Source organism: Microtus pennsylvanicus, chromosome 15 (assembly GCF_037038515.1).
Source record: "Microtus pennsylvanicus isolate mMicPen1 chromosome 15, mMicPen1.hap1, whole genome shotgun sequence".
Classification (NCBI taxonomy): domain Eukaryota; kingdom Metazoa; phylum Chordata; class Mammalia; order Rodentia; family Cricetidae; genus Microtus; species Microtus pennsylvanicus.
In genome coordinates, this window is record NC_134593.1 from 27,692,847 (window position 1) to 27,710,477 (window position 17,631).

At 45.4% G+C, this 17,631-nt stretch overlaps 1 protein-coding gene across 1 annotated transcript; it reads right to left on the bottom strand.

The window, feature by feature from the left end:
• Positions 1 to 10,688: 10,688 nt before the first annotated feature.
• On the bottom strand, positions 10,689 to 15,821 carry Nefm (neurofilament medium chain). The gene is made up of 3 exons (XM_075948934.1): positions 14,622 to 15,821; positions 13,799 to 13,923; positions 10,689 to 12,509 (listed from the first exon to the last, which is right to left on the bottom strand). The coding sequence occupies exons 1-3, from the start codon at positions 15,693 to 15,695 to the stop codon at positions 11,177 to 11,179; spliced, it is 2,532 nt and encodes an 843-aa protein (XP_075805049.1). The 5' UTR covers positions 15,696 to 15,821; the 3' UTR covers positions 10,689 to 11,176.
• Positions 15,822 to 17,631: the final 1,810 nt, after the last annotated feature.

Genomic DNA, 17,631 nt, shown 5'->3' on the forward strand with positions numbered 1-17,631 from the left:
CTAAGAAATGTTTGGGCTGAAGTGGTGGCTCAGCACTGGCTGCTCTTGCAGAGGACCTGGGGTTCAGTTCCCAGAACCCACATGGCGGCTCATAATTTTCTGGACCTCCAGTTTCAGGGGATTTGGCATCTTCTTCTGGCTCCTTGGGTACCAGGCATACACACGGTACACAGACATGCATGCAGACAAACACTCCTGCACACAAATAAAAATAAATAACTTTTTAAAAAAAGTGTGCCTAGTAAGTAGGAGATACAGTAATTTTCATGAACTCTTTCGGACTCTTTAAATTTGGAGGCAGGCCTTCACTTCTTTGAAGGTCCACTCTGGGGACTATTGGACTCTAGTCAAATTTGTGCCAGAGGACAGAAGTTATTGGAATTCAGAGATTAGATATCTTTGCAAAGGCTATGAAAGCTACCGTGGGAGTAATTTTCTCCAAAGAGCTTTTTGGTCACAGTAGGGCTGAGAAGCGTGGGTTAAGGAGTAAAAGCTGACCCATCCTTTAGGGTTCTGAATGTGAGTAGCACAAAACACGTGAAACATCAGAGCAAAGATCGATACCTAGCGGACTGGAGAGAGGGCTCGGCAGTTAATAGCACGTGTTACTTATACAGAAGACCCAGTTTCCCTTCTCAGCACTCGCTTGGCAGCTCACAAGTGTCTCAAGTCCAGGTTCAGAGCATCCCAGCCCCACTTCTGGCCTCTGCTGGTGCAGCATATACATTGTGCACAGGCATGGAGAAGCAAAACACCCATAAACTTTAAATACACCTTTAAAAAAATATATATACCCACTCTTCTGCTTCTTGAATCTTTATCATAACAGAATTTTTATGTATCACCTACGAACACCTGATTTTTGACAAAGAAGCAAAAAATATAAAATGGAAAAAAGCACATTCAACAAATGGTGCTGGCATAACTAGATAGCAACATGTAAAAGAATAAAAATAGGTCCATATTTATCACCATGCACAAAACTATGGCAGAGACCCCCTGCTGAACTAGAGAGCACATGTGCTTCCAGAACCACTGATGGGCATCCCACCAGTACCTCTACCCCACTCACCCAGTGTCCCCAATCCCCACTCCCTTTCCTCATCACCTCATCCCATCCCTTCAATTCAGATATAGATCTCCTGCTGCATCAAAGGCCCAACTAGCCACCAGAAGTCCAGCCCCCAACTTGAACAGAAACTCACTACTGGATCAGAGATCAGGGCTGTTGTCAGAAATCCAGGCCACAAAGACCAGAAGACCAAAGAGGAAACAGAAACCAAGCAACCAAAGCACTCACCCAACAGAGACAAACTTAGAAATTAGCACCTGGACTTAGAATCATCCCCAACCCATAAGCCTAAACACCACTTAAGAACACAGTCACCAAAAGCCAGGGCAATACGGCAACACTAGAGCCCAGCTATCCTACAACAACAAGACAGAATATTCCAACATAGCTGAAGCACAAAAATGACCATTAAAGCAACTTTGTGAAGATGATAGAGACTCTTATGGAGGAAATGAATAAATACCTTAAAGAAATAGAGGAAAAGACAAACAAAAATGGAAAAAAAATCAATAAATCCCTTAGAGAATGCCAAGAAAGCCAAGGGAGGGGGAAACAGCTATAGAAAATGAATACAGATGTTCGAGACTTGAAAATGGAAATAGAAGCAATAAAGAAAACAGACTGAGAGAATTTTGGAAATAAAAAATCTAGATAAGTGAACAAAAACTGTAGACACAACATTACCAACAGAAAGCAAGAGATGGAGGAGAGAATCTCAGGTACTGTATATTTAAAAGAAGAAATAGATTCATTGGTTTAAGAAAATGTTAAGTAAAAAAAAAATCTTAGTACAAAACATCCAGGAAATCTGGGACAGTATAAAGAGACCAAATCAAAGAATAATAGGAATAGAAGAAGGAGAAAAAAAATCCTAGCTCAAAAGCCCAGAAAATATATTTAACAAAATCATAGAAAAGTTTCCTAACACAAGGAAGACTATGCCTATAAAGGTACAGAAAGCTTACAGAACAACAAATAAATTGGATCAGAAAAGAAAGTCCCTGTACCACATAGTAATCAAAACACTAAACATACAGAACAAAGAAAGATTATAAAAAACTACAAAGGAAAAAGGCCAAGTAACATATAAAAGCAGACCTATTGGAATTACATCTGACTTCTTGATGGAGACTCTAAAAGCTAGAAGGACCTGAACATATGTTTTTCAGACTCGAAGAGACCATGATGCCAGCCCAGACAACAATACCCACACAACAAAACTTTCAATCACCATAGATGGAGAAAACAATATATTTCATGGCAAAGTCTAATTTAAACAGTATCTGTCCACAAATCCAGCCCTACAGAAGGTACTAGCAGGAAAACTTCAACCCAAGCTACACCCATGGAAACACAGACAATAAATAATAAATATCACACCAGCAAAACACAAAGAAGTTAAACGCACACACACATACACATGCACACACCACCACCGCCACTGCTGCCACCACCGAAATAACGGGAGTGGTCAATCCTTGGTCATTAATTTCTCTCAATATCAAAGGACTTAATTTCCCCAATAAAAAGATACAGGCTAATAGAATGGATATGAAAACAGGATCATTCTTCTGCTGCTTACAAGAAATGCACCTCAACATCAAAGATAGATATTACCTCCAAGTAAAGGGTTAGAGAAAGATTTTCCTAGAAAGTGGTCCTAAAAAGCAAGCTGGTGTAGCTATTAGAGTATCAAACAAAATGAGCTTCCAACCAAAATAAATCAAAAGAGATGGAGAAGGACATTTCATACTCACCAGAGGAAAAATACACTAAGATGACATTTCAATTCTTAATACCTATGACCCAAATACAAGGGCATCCATATTTGTAAAAGAAACATTACTAAAGCTTAAATCACACATCCAATCTCATACATTAATAGTGGGAGACTTGAATAATCGATTCTCAACAATGAGCAGGTCATCCAGACAAAAACTAAACAGAAATAAGGGAGCTAACAGAAGCTATGAATCAAATGGAACATTTCACCCCCACACAAAAGAATATAGCTTTTTCTCAGCATCTTACAGAACATTCTCCAAAATTGACCACGTACTCAGTCACAAAGCTAGTCTTATCAGATACAAGAAAATTGGAATAACCCTCTGCATCCTATCAGATAACCATGGATTAAAGCTGGATTTCAACAACAGAAAGCCTACAAACTCATGGAAACTAAACAACTCCTTACTGAATTACTACTGGGTCAAGGCAGAAATAAGAAAGAAACAAAAACCTTCCTAGAATTCAATGAAAATGAATGTACAACATACCCAAACTTTTGGGACACAATGAAAGCAGTGTTAGGAGAAAAGTTCACAGCATTAAGTATCTTTAGAAAGAAATTAGAGAGGTCTCACACTAGCAACTTAACAGCACACCTGAAAGCTGTAGAACAAAAAGAAGCAATCACACCCAAGAGAAGTAGATGTCAGGAAATAATCAATCTGAGGGCTGAAATCAATGAAATAGAAACAAAGAATCAATGAAACAAAGAATCATTAGGTCATACTTGAAAACCTCATATCTCACAAAAATGCAAAAATCTAAAAGGAACACACATTTTTCTGGATACATACCACTTACCAAAGTTAAACAACATCAGATAAACACTTTAGAAAGACCGACAGCCCATAAGGAAATAGAAGCAGTCATTAAAAGTTTCTAATCTCGGGGTTGGAGAGATGTCTCAGAGGTTAAGGACACTGACTGCTCTTTCAGAGGTCCTGAGTTCAATTCCCAGCACCACACGGTGCCTCACAACCATCTACAATGAGATATGGTACCCTCTTCTGACATGGAGGCTGTATTGTATATGTAATAAATAAAATCTTTTTTAAAAAAGTGTCTAATCTCGCTCCCCCATCCCACAAACGCCCAGAGGAGAGAGTTTTAGCAGAGAATTCTTCCAGATTTTCAATGAGAGCTAATACAAATACTCCTTAAATGATTACACAAAATAGAACAGAAGGAACATTGTCAAATTCATTTTATGAGGCCACAGTCACCTTGAGAGCCAAACCACACTAAAGATGAAAGAAAGGGAATTACAGGCCACTTTCCCTCATGAACATTGATGCAAAAATACTCAACAAAATACTTACAAACTGAATCCAAGAATACATAAAAAAATCACCCACCACAATTGAGTAAGCTTTATCCTAGAGATGCAGGGATAATTCAATATTGAAAATCTGTCAATGTAATTGACCATATAAACAAACTGAAAAAAATAAAAGGACATAATAATCTATTAGGTATTTTAAAAACCTTTGACAAAATCCAATACCCTTTTATGATAAAAGTCTTGGAGAGATCAGGGATACAAGGAGCATACACAAACATAAGAAAGATAGTTTACGGCAAGCCTATAGTCAACATCAGGAACAAGACAAAGTTGCTCACTCTCTCAATGTCTATTCAATATGGTATTTGAAATTCTAGCTAGAGCAATAAGATAATTAAAGGAGACCAAGGAGATACAGACTGGAAAGGAAGATGTCAAAGTATCACTATTTGCAGATGATATGATAGTATACATAAGAAACTTCAAAAATTTTGTCAGGGACCTCCTACAGCTAATAAAGACCTTCAGTGAAGTGGCTGGATATGATATTAACTAAAAAAATTGGTAACCCTTCTTTACACAAATGAAAAACGGGCTGAGAAAGAAATCAGGGAAATAACACCCTTCGCAACAGCCACAAGTAAAATAAGTATCTTTGGGTAACTCTAACCAGGCAAGTGAATGAATGACTTGCATTATAAAATATTTAAGGCAATGAAGAAAGAAATTGAGGAAGATATCAGAAGGTGGAATGATCTCTCATGCAAATGGATAGATAAGATTAACAGTAAAAGTGACCATCCTACCAAAAGCAATTTACAGAAACTTCTTAAAAAGGAGGTCATACATCTGAAGGAGACATGGTGACATCTGTGCCAGAGCTGCACCCGAGGGCTATGTCTGGATCCATGACCTTACTACAGCCAGGGTCTGTTTTGATGTTTCATATTACTGTTACTATTGAATGCCAATCTGAGTGGCCTGCATTGCTACCTGGGGCAATGGTGACACTGGATCTGGACGGCTACCAAGGACCATGTCTGGACTTATGGTCTTACTTCAGTTGGTGTCCATGTTGAAGTCTGAGGGCCATGTTGCCACCAAAGGTTACATGGAAGACTGGGGTCAGGGCAGCAACCTGTGACCTTGTTGGTATCTGGTGGCATGCTGCCACCAAAACTATCAGATCTGAATGACCTTTGCTTATACCCGGAGCCAGGATGTTGTCTGGGCAGAAGCTGCTGCCAAGGACCATGTCTGGGTCCATCGTTTGGCTACAGCTAGGGTCTATGTGGATGTCTGTGGCCTGTGTCACCTCTGGAGGCCCTAGGCATCATATGTGATGAAATCAGAGGGCCATGCTGAGTTACCCCGCCCTTCGCTGGTCCTGGGACCCCTGGCCCTGACCCTCGCTGGATACAGCAGCAAGAGTGATGACCCTAACCTACATGGGAGACATGGCCCCCAACAGTTGGGAGAGATGGCCCCACCCCTCACCACGAGCAAGGGAGAACTGATCCTAGTGGTATGGGCATAGAGGAATTGGCTCTGACCCTCAGCTGAGGTGGGTAGTTCCAGTGGTCTGGACTGACCAGCTCAACTACCACCCAGGCCCATAGCTGGGCCTTGGGTTGACCTGTTGTGGTCCGAGGCTCCTAAGCAACCCAAGCAGACACAAGCAGTTACAGCAAGACAAGATTTAATGCAGGGCAGCATGAAAGAAGTGGAGGAGGAGAGGGAACCAATTGATCAGGGCCACAGAATAGACTCTGGAGCTGAACTGACCCCAAGTACCAGTTGAAGCAAGTATTTAAAGCACAAAACCCACAAACACTGGTTGCCAAGTTACAGTTATAATTTTCACCCATCAGGATTTAGAGATTAGGGGCTTCCTTGAATATTCTTTCATTGTCAGTCAACATACAATGCAAGCTTTTCAGACCAATCAATCCGATTCATTTGTTCTTTCTACTGTTAGGAACAGCCATAATGTTTCTAGAGAACTAAAGACACATAATGACTCTATGGTTTTAGGGAGGAGGTGGGTCAGCTATCAAAAGGTTCCCAACTCTCCTACAGGTAAAATGGCAGTACTTAGGACAAGGAGATTTTGCCTGTTTCCAATAGGCCCACCCTAGTGTCTACCCCGTCTAGGGCCTGCTGGAGCTCACGAAAGGACTGGTCTTATAGAATGATGCCTGCAGGGGTGGTCTCGTGATATTGGAGAAGAGTTTCAGTGAGCACGGTAATGATGGAGTACCAGAAACCAAAGACCTTGGACTGGATCAATGACTCACTGCAATGAACATTTGCAAATAAAGCTGACTGGACAAAAGGGTTTACTGCGTGACACACCTCAGCTTCCAACGCCACCAGGACAAATGAGGGAAAGTTGGAGGGATGAAGAGGTTTTTGTTTGTTTTTTTGCTTGTCTTGATTAGATTTTTGAAAATTTTTCGTTGAGGGGGGCCCTGCAGGGGTGAGGAGAAACTATGGAGGGACTAGGAGGTGAGTGGGATTAGGATGCATGATGTGTAACTCCCAAAGATTAAGTAAAGAAATTAAGTTAAATAAAAAAAATGATATGATTTGCAGGAAAATGGATGGAACTAGAAAAAAAATCCTATATGAGGTATTTATATCTATATGCCATAAATACAAACATGGCATGTACCCATTCATAAGGGGGCATTAGCTGTAAAGTAAAAGATAGTCATGCTGTGGTCCACAGACCCAGAGAGGCTAAGTAACAAGGAGGGCTTATGTGGGGATGAAAGACTCCCCTGGGGAAGGGGAAACAGAATAGGTTTTCAGGGTAGACTGGGGGAAAGTGGAGTTGGGAACAGGGAGGATCAACTGTGGAGGAGATACTGGGAGAAACAACTGATATTGGGGGTATTTATGGTACAAGGTGGAAACAGTGTAGTGGAGGTTCCATGGAATCTTCGAGAGTATCCCAGCAAAGACTCCTAGTAATGGGAGACACGGAGCTTGAATTGGCCATCTTCTGTAACCAGACAAGGCCTCAAGTGAAGGAATTGGGACACCAATTTGGCCACAAAACCTTCAACCTACAGTTTGCCCTGCCTACAGAGTGTTCTGGGACTGGAGCCCAGGAGAATCCCCTTCAAAGAGATCTAAGACACTTCATCCAGCAACCCATGTGAGCAGATGCTGAGACCCACAGCCAACACTAGGCAGAGTTTGAGCAGTTCTGAGAAGGAGGGGGAGAAAGGATCTGAGGAACCAGAGGGGTCAGGTTCACCATGAACAGAACCCACAGAATCAACTGCCCTGGACTCATGGGGGCTCCCAGAGATCAGGGAGCCTGTAGGTGTCTGACCTAGGTCCTCTGCCCATATATTATGGCAGGATAGCTTGGTGTTCTTGAGGGGCTCCTAACAGTAGGGGCTGTCTCTGACTCTTTGGCCTGCTTGTGGGACTCTTTTCCTCCTACTGGGTTGCCTCATTCAGCCTTGATGTGACAGTTGTCATTTGCAATGCCGTGTTTAGTTGATATCCCTGGGAGGCCTGCTCATTTCTAAGGGGGAGAAAGGGGGTGGGTGTAGGTGAATCTGGGGGAAAAGGCAGCTGGCAGCAGAGACTTGTGGCGAAATAGAGGAGAAACTGCGGTGGGCTTGTAATGTATGAGAGAAGAAAGAAAGCAACAACAAAACAAACAAACAGAACTTTTCCCCTTTGGGCAAGTTATATAAACAACTAGGAAGAGGAACTTGTTCCAAACTGGAACTAGTAAGCTATTTGTTGTGGAAACGACGATCCTAATGTTTTAATACTGTTTCTGCACTGAGTGGTGGTAGGCTGCAACACACCAGAAATAACTCCTTCAAAAAAATTAGACTTGCGAGTTTACCACGAGAAAAGCACTTGGCGAATTTATGTACACTGCTGCAAGCTGTGTGGTAGAAGGGATTGCCACTTGTTTTCTGAGCATCATCTCATGGTGTGAGTGATGCCCTAGAGATAAGCATGTCAAGTGCAGGACTCATGGTACAGCTCTGCCTTTTCTCCTCTGAAAGGAAAGGAATCAGATGGATATCCTTATAAACGGAGGTGTCTGCCTGGGTGGGTGTGAGGGGGGTGTGAGGGGGGTGTGAGAGGGTGTGAGGGGTGAGTGTGAAGGGGATGTGAGGGGGTGTGAGGGGTGGGTGTGAGGGGGGTGTGAGAGGGTGTGAGGGGGGTGTGAGGGGGTGTGAGGAGTGTGTGAGGAGTGTGGGGGTGTGTGAGGGGTTGTTGTGAGGGGTGAGTGTGGGGGAGGGTGTGAGGGGTGGGTGTGAGTGGTGGTTCTGAGGGGTGGGTTTGTGGGGTGCGCCCGAGGGCAGATCTGAAGGCTGGGTCTGAGGGGTGCTGTTGTATAGGGGTTGACAGTGTGTACCCTGGAACTGAACTCTAGGTTAAATCTCAGTTCTACAATCCAGCTGCTGACCAGAGAAAGATTTTTAAGAAAATTCTTTTATTTTTTAAATTAGTAAAAAGCCTGATAACTAACTAACATTGGCAACTTCTCACAACAGATAAAATGAGCAGTATTTTAAAGGCAATCTGCTGGCCAAGTAGCAACTCTCTTATAGCTTAGTGTCGCTGTAGCCAGGGACAGACTAAGGTCAGAGATACCAGACTCTAGCTTCCTGGACAGTTGGAGCTTTTAATAACTTTCTCAGTGTCACTGATTATATTTGGGAACATGAAATTCAGATTGTTTTCCTTTAAATTAGAGTGCAATATTTGCCATTCACGATCGAATCAATAATCTCAGGAGAGAATAGCAGTATGTCTCCAGGGGATCCTTAACAAACATCTAGCTCGCTTGATGAATCAGCAAGGTCATTTATTAGTTCAGAAATGTTTGCATGAATTATCAAAGAAACATTGTTTTAGTATTTGTGAGGAGGTCAAAATAGTGACTGTCTTTAAGAATATATGAAGGTATTCCTAGGAAAGAAAATGAGGTGGTTGAAAGTCACCAGAGTTGGTGGGGTAAGCACACAGTTCTGCCTCAGGGAGAATTCAGCTGACTGATCTCATTTTTAAATAGTACATGTTACGGAAAAAGAACAAAGTATAACACAACAGTACACAAACTCAAAAAAAGGTCTCTGTACCCCCGGGAACAGAGTGGGTACTCTTTCCCCCACCCCATTGGTATTACTTTCATTTGATGAGATGGTTTCAGGAACAAATAATTATTTTTATAATAATGTTTACTTATTAATAGTTACTTAAAGTTTGTGTGGATCAGATCATACCGAGCCATTATTCTCACTCTGATAGGCTCCCAGGCCTTGGGGGAGTGGAACTGCCTCACCCCCACCATTGGGGTCACTTTCGATTACACTCTTAATCAAGATGCTTCTCCTGTTACTGGCTGAGATGGGAGGCAAATGTGATTCTGTTTTACGGACATAGTTCTGGGCTGAGCCAGTCTCAGGGGCTGTCTGTGACTTCTGTCTCAACACCTGAATCATCAGCTGATAGCTGTGCTCCAGCTGTTAGCCTGGATGCCTCTCGTATGCGCATTTAATTTTTAACTCCCACACAGAGGTGGGGTTTGGGGCTTGTTATATTTAAATAACCCTCTTTCATCTTGGGTGTCATGGATATTATAGTATCTGGAAAAAACGAGTCCTTTAACACAAGCCACGAGTGTAGATGTTATGCCAATTTTGTAAACACTGGCTCCTGGCAAATGGCTGGGGAAACACCACTGCCAAAACTGCCGTTTTCTCTGAGCTTCCCTGGGTATGTTGAGAGTTTCAAATTGGAGTATCTTGAAAAACCATTTAAACAGAATATCAAAGGAGGATATCCTTGGGCTGTTCTCACTGGTAAGAAAAAAACCCAAAACCTTAGAAAAGGTAATATATGCTAATTAATTTACCCGTGAATGTAAAGGTCTAAGGCAAATGTCTTTGGAATTATTAGTATTATTTTCCTTTGGTCCATACCAGGGCTTTTCACCTAAACCTGTTTACTCCCTAAATCAAAGACTCGTTTTTCTTAAAACCCAATGCGAATATTTTATTTATTTTTGGCATCATTTCCCCAGATAATAAAAACTAACAGTATAAATTGTTTTTAAAGGAAATCAAGGATCAGTGATGTTTCTTGACTATTTAAACCCCACATCTTCTAGACACACACCATACCCCTGGTCTGTGACCCAACTCCAGGAGGCCTGTTATGGCCTCATCATGGCCCCTCTTACCTTGAAACACTGTACAGGCCCCAGGATGGACCTATCTGGAGACTGAAGTCTTCTCTCTCTCCAAATCCCCTTTTATTTCCTTGTGGTATTTCTACTCTCATTTCAGGGCTACAGTTTTCAAGGTTTGGGATGAAGCATGGGCTAAGTAAAAGTGTCAACACATGAAAACATCTTAAGCAATTTATTTTCCTGTTAGATTCTCTCAGAGAACTGAGAGGCGCGGGCCACTAGCAATTCTCAGAGGCAATGCATTCTGGGGGGAAGGCAGCTCCTGGCCGCAGATAGTTCCCTGTGAAATAAGAAACCACCACACATTGAACTTATGTTTCCAGTATGACCTTTATTGAGCAAGGACTGATGTGACATTGAACATCGATCAACGTAAGGTTGCAAACTGTGCGGTCAGCAAGGTTCTCCCATGAGCAGAATTCCATTTTAAATGCACCAGTGAGGTAAACATAAGTATTCATATATAGCTTTCTTAAGGCTAAGAGAGTTCTGTTTCACTTATTATTATTGGCTCAGTTGGTACTTTGCATAATACATCTCAAGACATCCCCCCGAGTGCCCCTCTTCCAACAGTTTAGGAAACTGGCAAATCCCCCAGGTACATACACTATCATGCATTTGGATTCCCCCAAAGACTGAGGAGGAGGCACCCTGAGCTTGCATGCAGTTCCCTCTTATTGCACAAAGGAAAATACAATGTCTGGAGCCCCCATGGGAGAACCCATTCTGTTTTGAAGCTGTCAATCACATGCATTTTGAAATTGTCGTATGGCTTAACCTTTTGCAGTGGACTCAGATCTTAGTCACCCTGGGTGACTTCCTTGACTATGGCGTGTGAAGTGACTTTTTCTACCTTTTTAGTTGACACTAGTTTCTCCTCAAAGGACTCCTCATGCTCTTCGACCTTTTGAGTGACGGTTACAGATTTGGTGATGTATTTGGTAGCACCATCGCCCCCCTCGCTGGTGATTTTTTCCACCTTCTTGGTCACCACCACCTTGTCCTCATCCCCTTTCTTTTCATCTGCTGGGCTCACATCTAACCCATTGGTGACCACCCCTTTCTCCTCTTCCCTCCCACTGCCCTTTTCCTGAGTTTCCTGCTCCTCCTCTTTTCCTTCCACCTCCCCATTGATAGCTATGTCTTCCTTCCTGGATTCCTGTGGGCTGCGATCGCTCCCCTCCTCCTCACTCCCTCCCTCCTCCTCTGCCTTCTCCTTCTCCTTGACTTTCTCCTGCTGCTGAGGCTTCTCCTCTTTGGTGTCTTTCTCCAGGCTCACCTTTACCGACTTGGTGATGGTGATCACCTCCTCCACAGCTTTCTCTTTCACCGGAGACTCAGCCTTCTTCTCTGGAACATCTTTTGGCTTCTCCTCCTTTTTCTCTACCTTCTCTTCCTTGGGTGCTTCCTTGGCGACTTCCTTCTTTTCTTCCTTAACTTTCTCTTCCTCCTTCTGCTCGTCTTTCCCGGCTTTGGTTTCTGGTTTTGGCTTTACCTCTTCAACTGGTGATTTTGGCACAGGAGACTTGGCTTTCTCTGGCTTCTCAATCTTGATTTCCTCCTTGACAGCCACTTCTTCAACTTTTTCTTCAGTTTTCTTTTCCTCTTTAGCTTCTACTTCCTCTCCTTCACCTTCTGCCTCAGTCTCTCCCTCTTCTTCCTGCTCACCTTCATCCTTTTCACTGGAACCTTCCTTCTCAGATCCTCCCTCTTCTGCCTGGTCTGACTTGGCACCTTCATCTTCCTCTTCTTCTTCCTCCTGGCCTTCTTCTTCCTCCTTTTCCCCTTCCTCTTCTTCCTTAGCCTCAGGAGACTTCACAGGGGACTTTTCGGCTTCCTGTTCCTCTTCCTTCTCCTCCGCCTCTTCTCCCTTTTCCTCTTTGGCAGAGGCTGCCAGCTCCTCGGCAATAGCTGTGAGGGCGTCTTCCATTTCTGACTTCTCGTCTTCCACTTTTGTTTCCTCGATGATCTCCTCCACAAATTTGTGTTGGACCTTGAGCTTGGGAGCCTCGACTTTGGTCTTTTGAATCTTACTGGATATTGTGACAGAGGGCTGTCGGTGTGTGTACAGAGGCCCTGTGATGCTTCCTGAAAATGTGCTAAATCTGGTCTCTTCACCCTCCAGGAGTTTCCTAAGGAAGGAATCAAAGAAGATGAGATAGGCTTGAAGACTTATGTGGCTTTGTAAGTTTCATTACTGCAAGGGTAACGCACAAGTCACTTTAGAATAAAGAGAGCCACATAAGGAAAACATTCTGCCCACCACTGCAGTGCCTACTATCTATCACTTCATTGACGTGTTATAACATATGCAGTGGCAGAGTCTCTGAGAGTGCCAGCCAGTCCTCTGCTGCAGTATCTTGCCACGCCCAGTAGGAAATTAGCCACACCCAGACCGTGAGTCCAGCTCTGCAGCATGACTTCATGCCCTTAGTGCAGTATGAACGTTCTCAGAGGGTCCCTAGTCGTCAGCTCCCTTTATCCCCCAGATGGTGGCCTCCCTCATCATTTGAACTGTCAAGATTCGTGTGGATTGTTAAAGCGAATAAAATGTTCAATTTAAAAATTAAAACCATTGGACATAAATCAGAATGCTGATGACTTTAAATTATAGCTGGATGTTGATATAGGTGAACTCGGTTAAAATTTGTTCTGCTAGTTCAGTGACAGGATGTCTATTTGTACAATCATCTGATTTCCTTAAAAAGAAAGTGCAGTTTATTCTTTCTGTAAAGTCTTTACAGGAAATGATTGCTTTGTCAAGAACTGTGTGTTTTGAATCTGGTCGGCAGAAAGACAGCATTAATCAGGAGACCTATAGCCAGTCTATTGATAAAGAGATCAAACCAGTAACTGCTTATGCATTTAGTTCTATATGTTTCTATGCATACATGCTTGTATAGATCTCGATATATGAAAGTATCATATATGCTGTGGTCACATAGAATGCACATATATCATCCATAGACTTAAAATGAGTGTATCTATATTCTAATGCACCTATATCTAGTCTCAGCCAGATGATGGCAACGGTATGCTATCAGAGAAAACCAGAGGTAGAATGACCTGGTGTTTGTCCTTGGCATTATAAAAGAGTTGGAATCATCAGATGAAATATTAAAAATAAAGTTAAAAATTACCCCTTCCCCACTTTTGTGGTGCATTTTGGGCTTTTAAAAAATAATTATATTTTATCATATTCTTTTCCTTCCCCCAACTCCTCCCGGACCCTCCCCATTTTCACTCTTTAAAGATGAACAAAAGTGATAAATACTTAGGATTCAATTTGTTTGTAACCGAGCAGGGGGAACAGGCCTCTGAGCCTCACACTGTCAGCTTTGGCGTAAGTGGGGGAAGGCTGTGAACCAGCAGCCTCTGCAGTGCGGATAGCGCCTGGACCAAGTCTGTGTAGAGCCTCTACCTGTATGCGGCGATCTCGATGTCCAGGGCCATCTTGACGTTGAGGAGATCCTGGTATTCTCGCAAATGACGAGCCATCTCCCACTTTGTTCCCCGAAGCTCATTTTCCAACTGCTGGATGGTGTCCTGAAAGACACAATGAGTCTCCAGAAACTTCCTTCACAAGACACTTGCCATCCCACCCCCGGAGCTTTTTCCACACACACCCCCTCCCCCGCCACCAGCTCCATAAGTCTAAGAGATATCACTCTTAGCCCCCGCCTCTTTTCTTTTATGGTAACGGAATTCAAAACAAACCAACAAAAACCAACCAGAGGTTTCCCAAGCACTACGGACAGGGAGATCAGTAAGCCTAGAACGCCCCCAAAGGGAACACTCGGACTGGGAACCCAAGGAAGGTCCTGATTGGACCTGGCCCTCCATCCCCACCCAAACTCTGGACTGAAGCCAGTTTTGAAAGCTCTGTCCCAGCGCGGCTGCGGCGGCGGGAGGGGGAGGATACGAGAGACTATGGTATTTCTGCTTATTAAATGACGTATTTCTTGATTACTGGAATGTGCCCCTGACTTAAAAGTAGAATCTGTCATAGGAAAGCAAGTTTTTGAAGGAGAGGGGGATTTCTAAGCAGTTGAGATAGGTGGGTGGGGCAACGAGGAAGGGCGGGGCAAGGACCCCGGACCACGGCTAACTCGGGTCTGCCGCGCTGCGCTCGTGCGCATTGGCGAGCTGCCACCAGGGAGCGCGACCAAGAGGGCGCTCACGAGAGTGGCGTGTCGGGGGCGCGCGGCGCTGGCGCCGGCCGGCCGCGCAGCCGCGGTTCCTACCTGGTAGCTGCTGAGGTCGTGGTTGTGGCGCTCCTCGATGTCGCTGAGCTGCCGCTCCAGGGACTCCTTAGTGCCACGCACGGATTCGAGCTCGATGCTCTTGGACTGTAGCTGGCGCCGGTATTCGGCGATCTCTTCCTTGGCGGAGCGGATGGCCTCCTTGTTCTGCTCGGCCGCCTCGGTGAGCTTGGCGTAGCGGCATTTGAACCACTCTTCGGCCTGGTGCATGTTCTGGTCTGAGTGACACTCGAGCTGGGAGCGGATCTCCTTCAGGGCCGTGGAGATGTCTGTCTTCAGGTAGTCTTTGCGTTCTACCGTGATGTGCGACGCCTGGATCTGAGCCAGCAGGTCGGCCACCTCCTCTTCGTGATTGCTTCTCAGGAAGGCCACCTCATCCTGCAGCGACTGAACCTTCTTGTCCAGCTCCACCTTTACCATCGAGGACTCCTCGATGTCTTTGCGCAGCGCTCGGATGGCAGCCTCCGTGTCGTCGCGCAGCCGCGCCTCCTCCTCGAAGCGCTCCTTGAGCCGGTGAATGTCTTCCTCCAGATGATCGGAGTCCAGCTGCACCTGCGCCTTCTCGTGGTTCACCATCTCGAGCGTGGCTCGCAGCTCTCGGATCTCCTGGTCGTAAGCATCACCCAGCTGGGCATGGGAGGCCTGTTTCTGCCGCAGAGCCTGGATCTCCGCCTCGATCTCCTTGTTCTGCTGTTCCAAGTAGTGCACTTTCTCGATGTAGCCGGCGAAGCGGTCGTTCAGTCCCTGCAGCTGCTCTTTCTCGTTGGAACGGGACAGTTTGTAGTCGCCTCCGGAGCCGCCGTTGAGCAGCGAGGAGGACTGGCTGAAGTCAAGGCTGCTCTCCGCAGAGCTGAGCATGGCCGAGCTATAGGCAAGGCGCGGGGCGAGCGTGCTGCGCTTGTAGGAGGAGGACACGGTGCTGGGCGAGCCGCGGGACCAGGACTGCGAGCGGAAGCCGCTGGACGGGGACCCGCTCACGCGGCTGAAACTGGAGCGGGTCTCGGTGACCCGCCGGTAGGCGGACGGGTTGCCCAGGGAGTCCAGAGTGTAGCTCATCTTGGAGGCCTTGGAGTGTGTGGCTGTCACAGCGTTCTGCCGGCCTCGCCGCAGCCCCTTTATAGCCGAGCAGCTGGTCCCGGGCCAGGGCCCCGCCCCGTGGAGGCGGCGGTCGAGGAGGCGGGGACTGCGGGCACCGGGCAGGGGTGGGGGGAAGGGGGAGACAAGCCCTGCGGTGATTCAGCGGCCGCTCTGCGCTCCACGTGGGCCCGCGCCACAGTGGACCCCGCACTTGGGTGCAGCCCGGCCGGTCCTTCTCCAGCGTCCCCTTGGGTCCCAGACTACTTGTCACCCTGTAGATCTCCCTTTTCTGCGTTTCACCTGCAGTTTGCAGCTCATCGCCTTGGTGCAAGTGCCGACCCAGCGCCCTTTCTTTGTCTAGTCACTCTCCGGCCCTTTGGGCAGTTCTTCTCGGGCCTCCTGGCTCTTCTTTGGTCCCCTGCCTCTTAGTTTCTTTCTTCCGCACTTTTGGCCTTAGGCTCTGCTGTTCTTTGTCACCCCCACTCCCCTTGTGGCCCTTCCTCTCACCCCCAACCCCCTCTCTTTTAGTTATCACCCGGCATTTCCCTTGGAGCCCTTGCCCATGGAACTTTTTTTTTCTTTGCCGCTTCGTCTTTCACCCCTTCTCTCCCTCTCCTACAGTCTCTTTTTTCCACCCCCACTCTTTCTTATCGTCCTTGTCAGTCCACCCTTTTCTCCCCCTCCCCCTTGTCTTAAAGCAGGCGGAGATGAGCTGAGAGTTATGCAGAAGAAAAAAAAAAGAGAGTTTTTGATGAATGGCCGATCTGAAAACTCCGGCAAGGGGACAAAGAGGACAGGCCGGGGTAGTCATTTGTGTTAAAAGTGAGATGTGGTGCTCCAGTCTGCTTAACGGTTGGGGAATCTTGGCAGCTTCCAGCAGGTAAGGCGCAGGGGCGCCCAAGGATCCGGCAGCACCAGGGACAGCGCCCAGGCGGGGCCGTGGGATGCTGCTGGGTTTCTTGCCTACCAGAGCTCAGAAGAGGGTCACTTTTGGCTCCTCTCCCCCAGTGAATACTAAACCTGTTTGTAGTGACTGCTTGTTTGTAGGAACCAAGCTGGAAACCCCACGCAAAGACTTCTCTGCAGTGCAGAGTTGGCACAATGAGCAGACTGCAGATTTTGAAAACAACTAAAAATTTTTAAACTCAGTTAAGGGAAGTAGAGACTTGAAACCCAGTTTGGCTTTACCAAGAAATGATGGATGTTGGGAAAGGAGGAGACACAAGGCCTGAAATCTGAAGGTCAACTATTCCCTGGGAAGGGGGATTTGAAATCCGAGATGAAAAATCCAGGGAGATAGACCGTACGATAACTTTGAAAAAAAAAATGCCCTGTCATGGTTCTGTCTAGGCACTACTTTTGTGTGCTATAACTATTGACAAGGACACCCAATTAGCTTAAAACTAACTGAAAGGTTACAGAACAGATTCATCCCAATCTTGAATAAACCAGGCATTTCCCCTCCCTTAAAAAAAAAAAGGAATATGTTTGCCCAGGTAGATTTTGATGGCCGATTTGGCATAGGCCAACCATCTTTTAAGCATGTTTCTTTAAGCAGACATTCTACAGGGTTGTATAGTTTTACACTGTGTAGTTGGTTGTGTGTTTTTAAATGAGAAAGCCCTTCTGTGAGAGAGTTCAGAGTCCTGTCAGACAAAGTGAGGATGGAAAGCGGGGCTCGAGCTGAGGACCGCACCAGGAGGGGCTGGCTGTGGGTCAGAGGCAGAGACAGCAAGCTGAAACGCCTTCTTTTTGGGCGTATATTTTCTAATTGCCTCTTCATGATGTGATGGGGTTGAATTAATCAGTAAGGAATCACAGATGCCTTTCTCTCTGGAGACTTTAATTTTGCAGTTTTATAAGCTCTTGGCCCCATGCATTTTAAGGTAGAAGTGAGATTTTTAGAAGGAAAAAA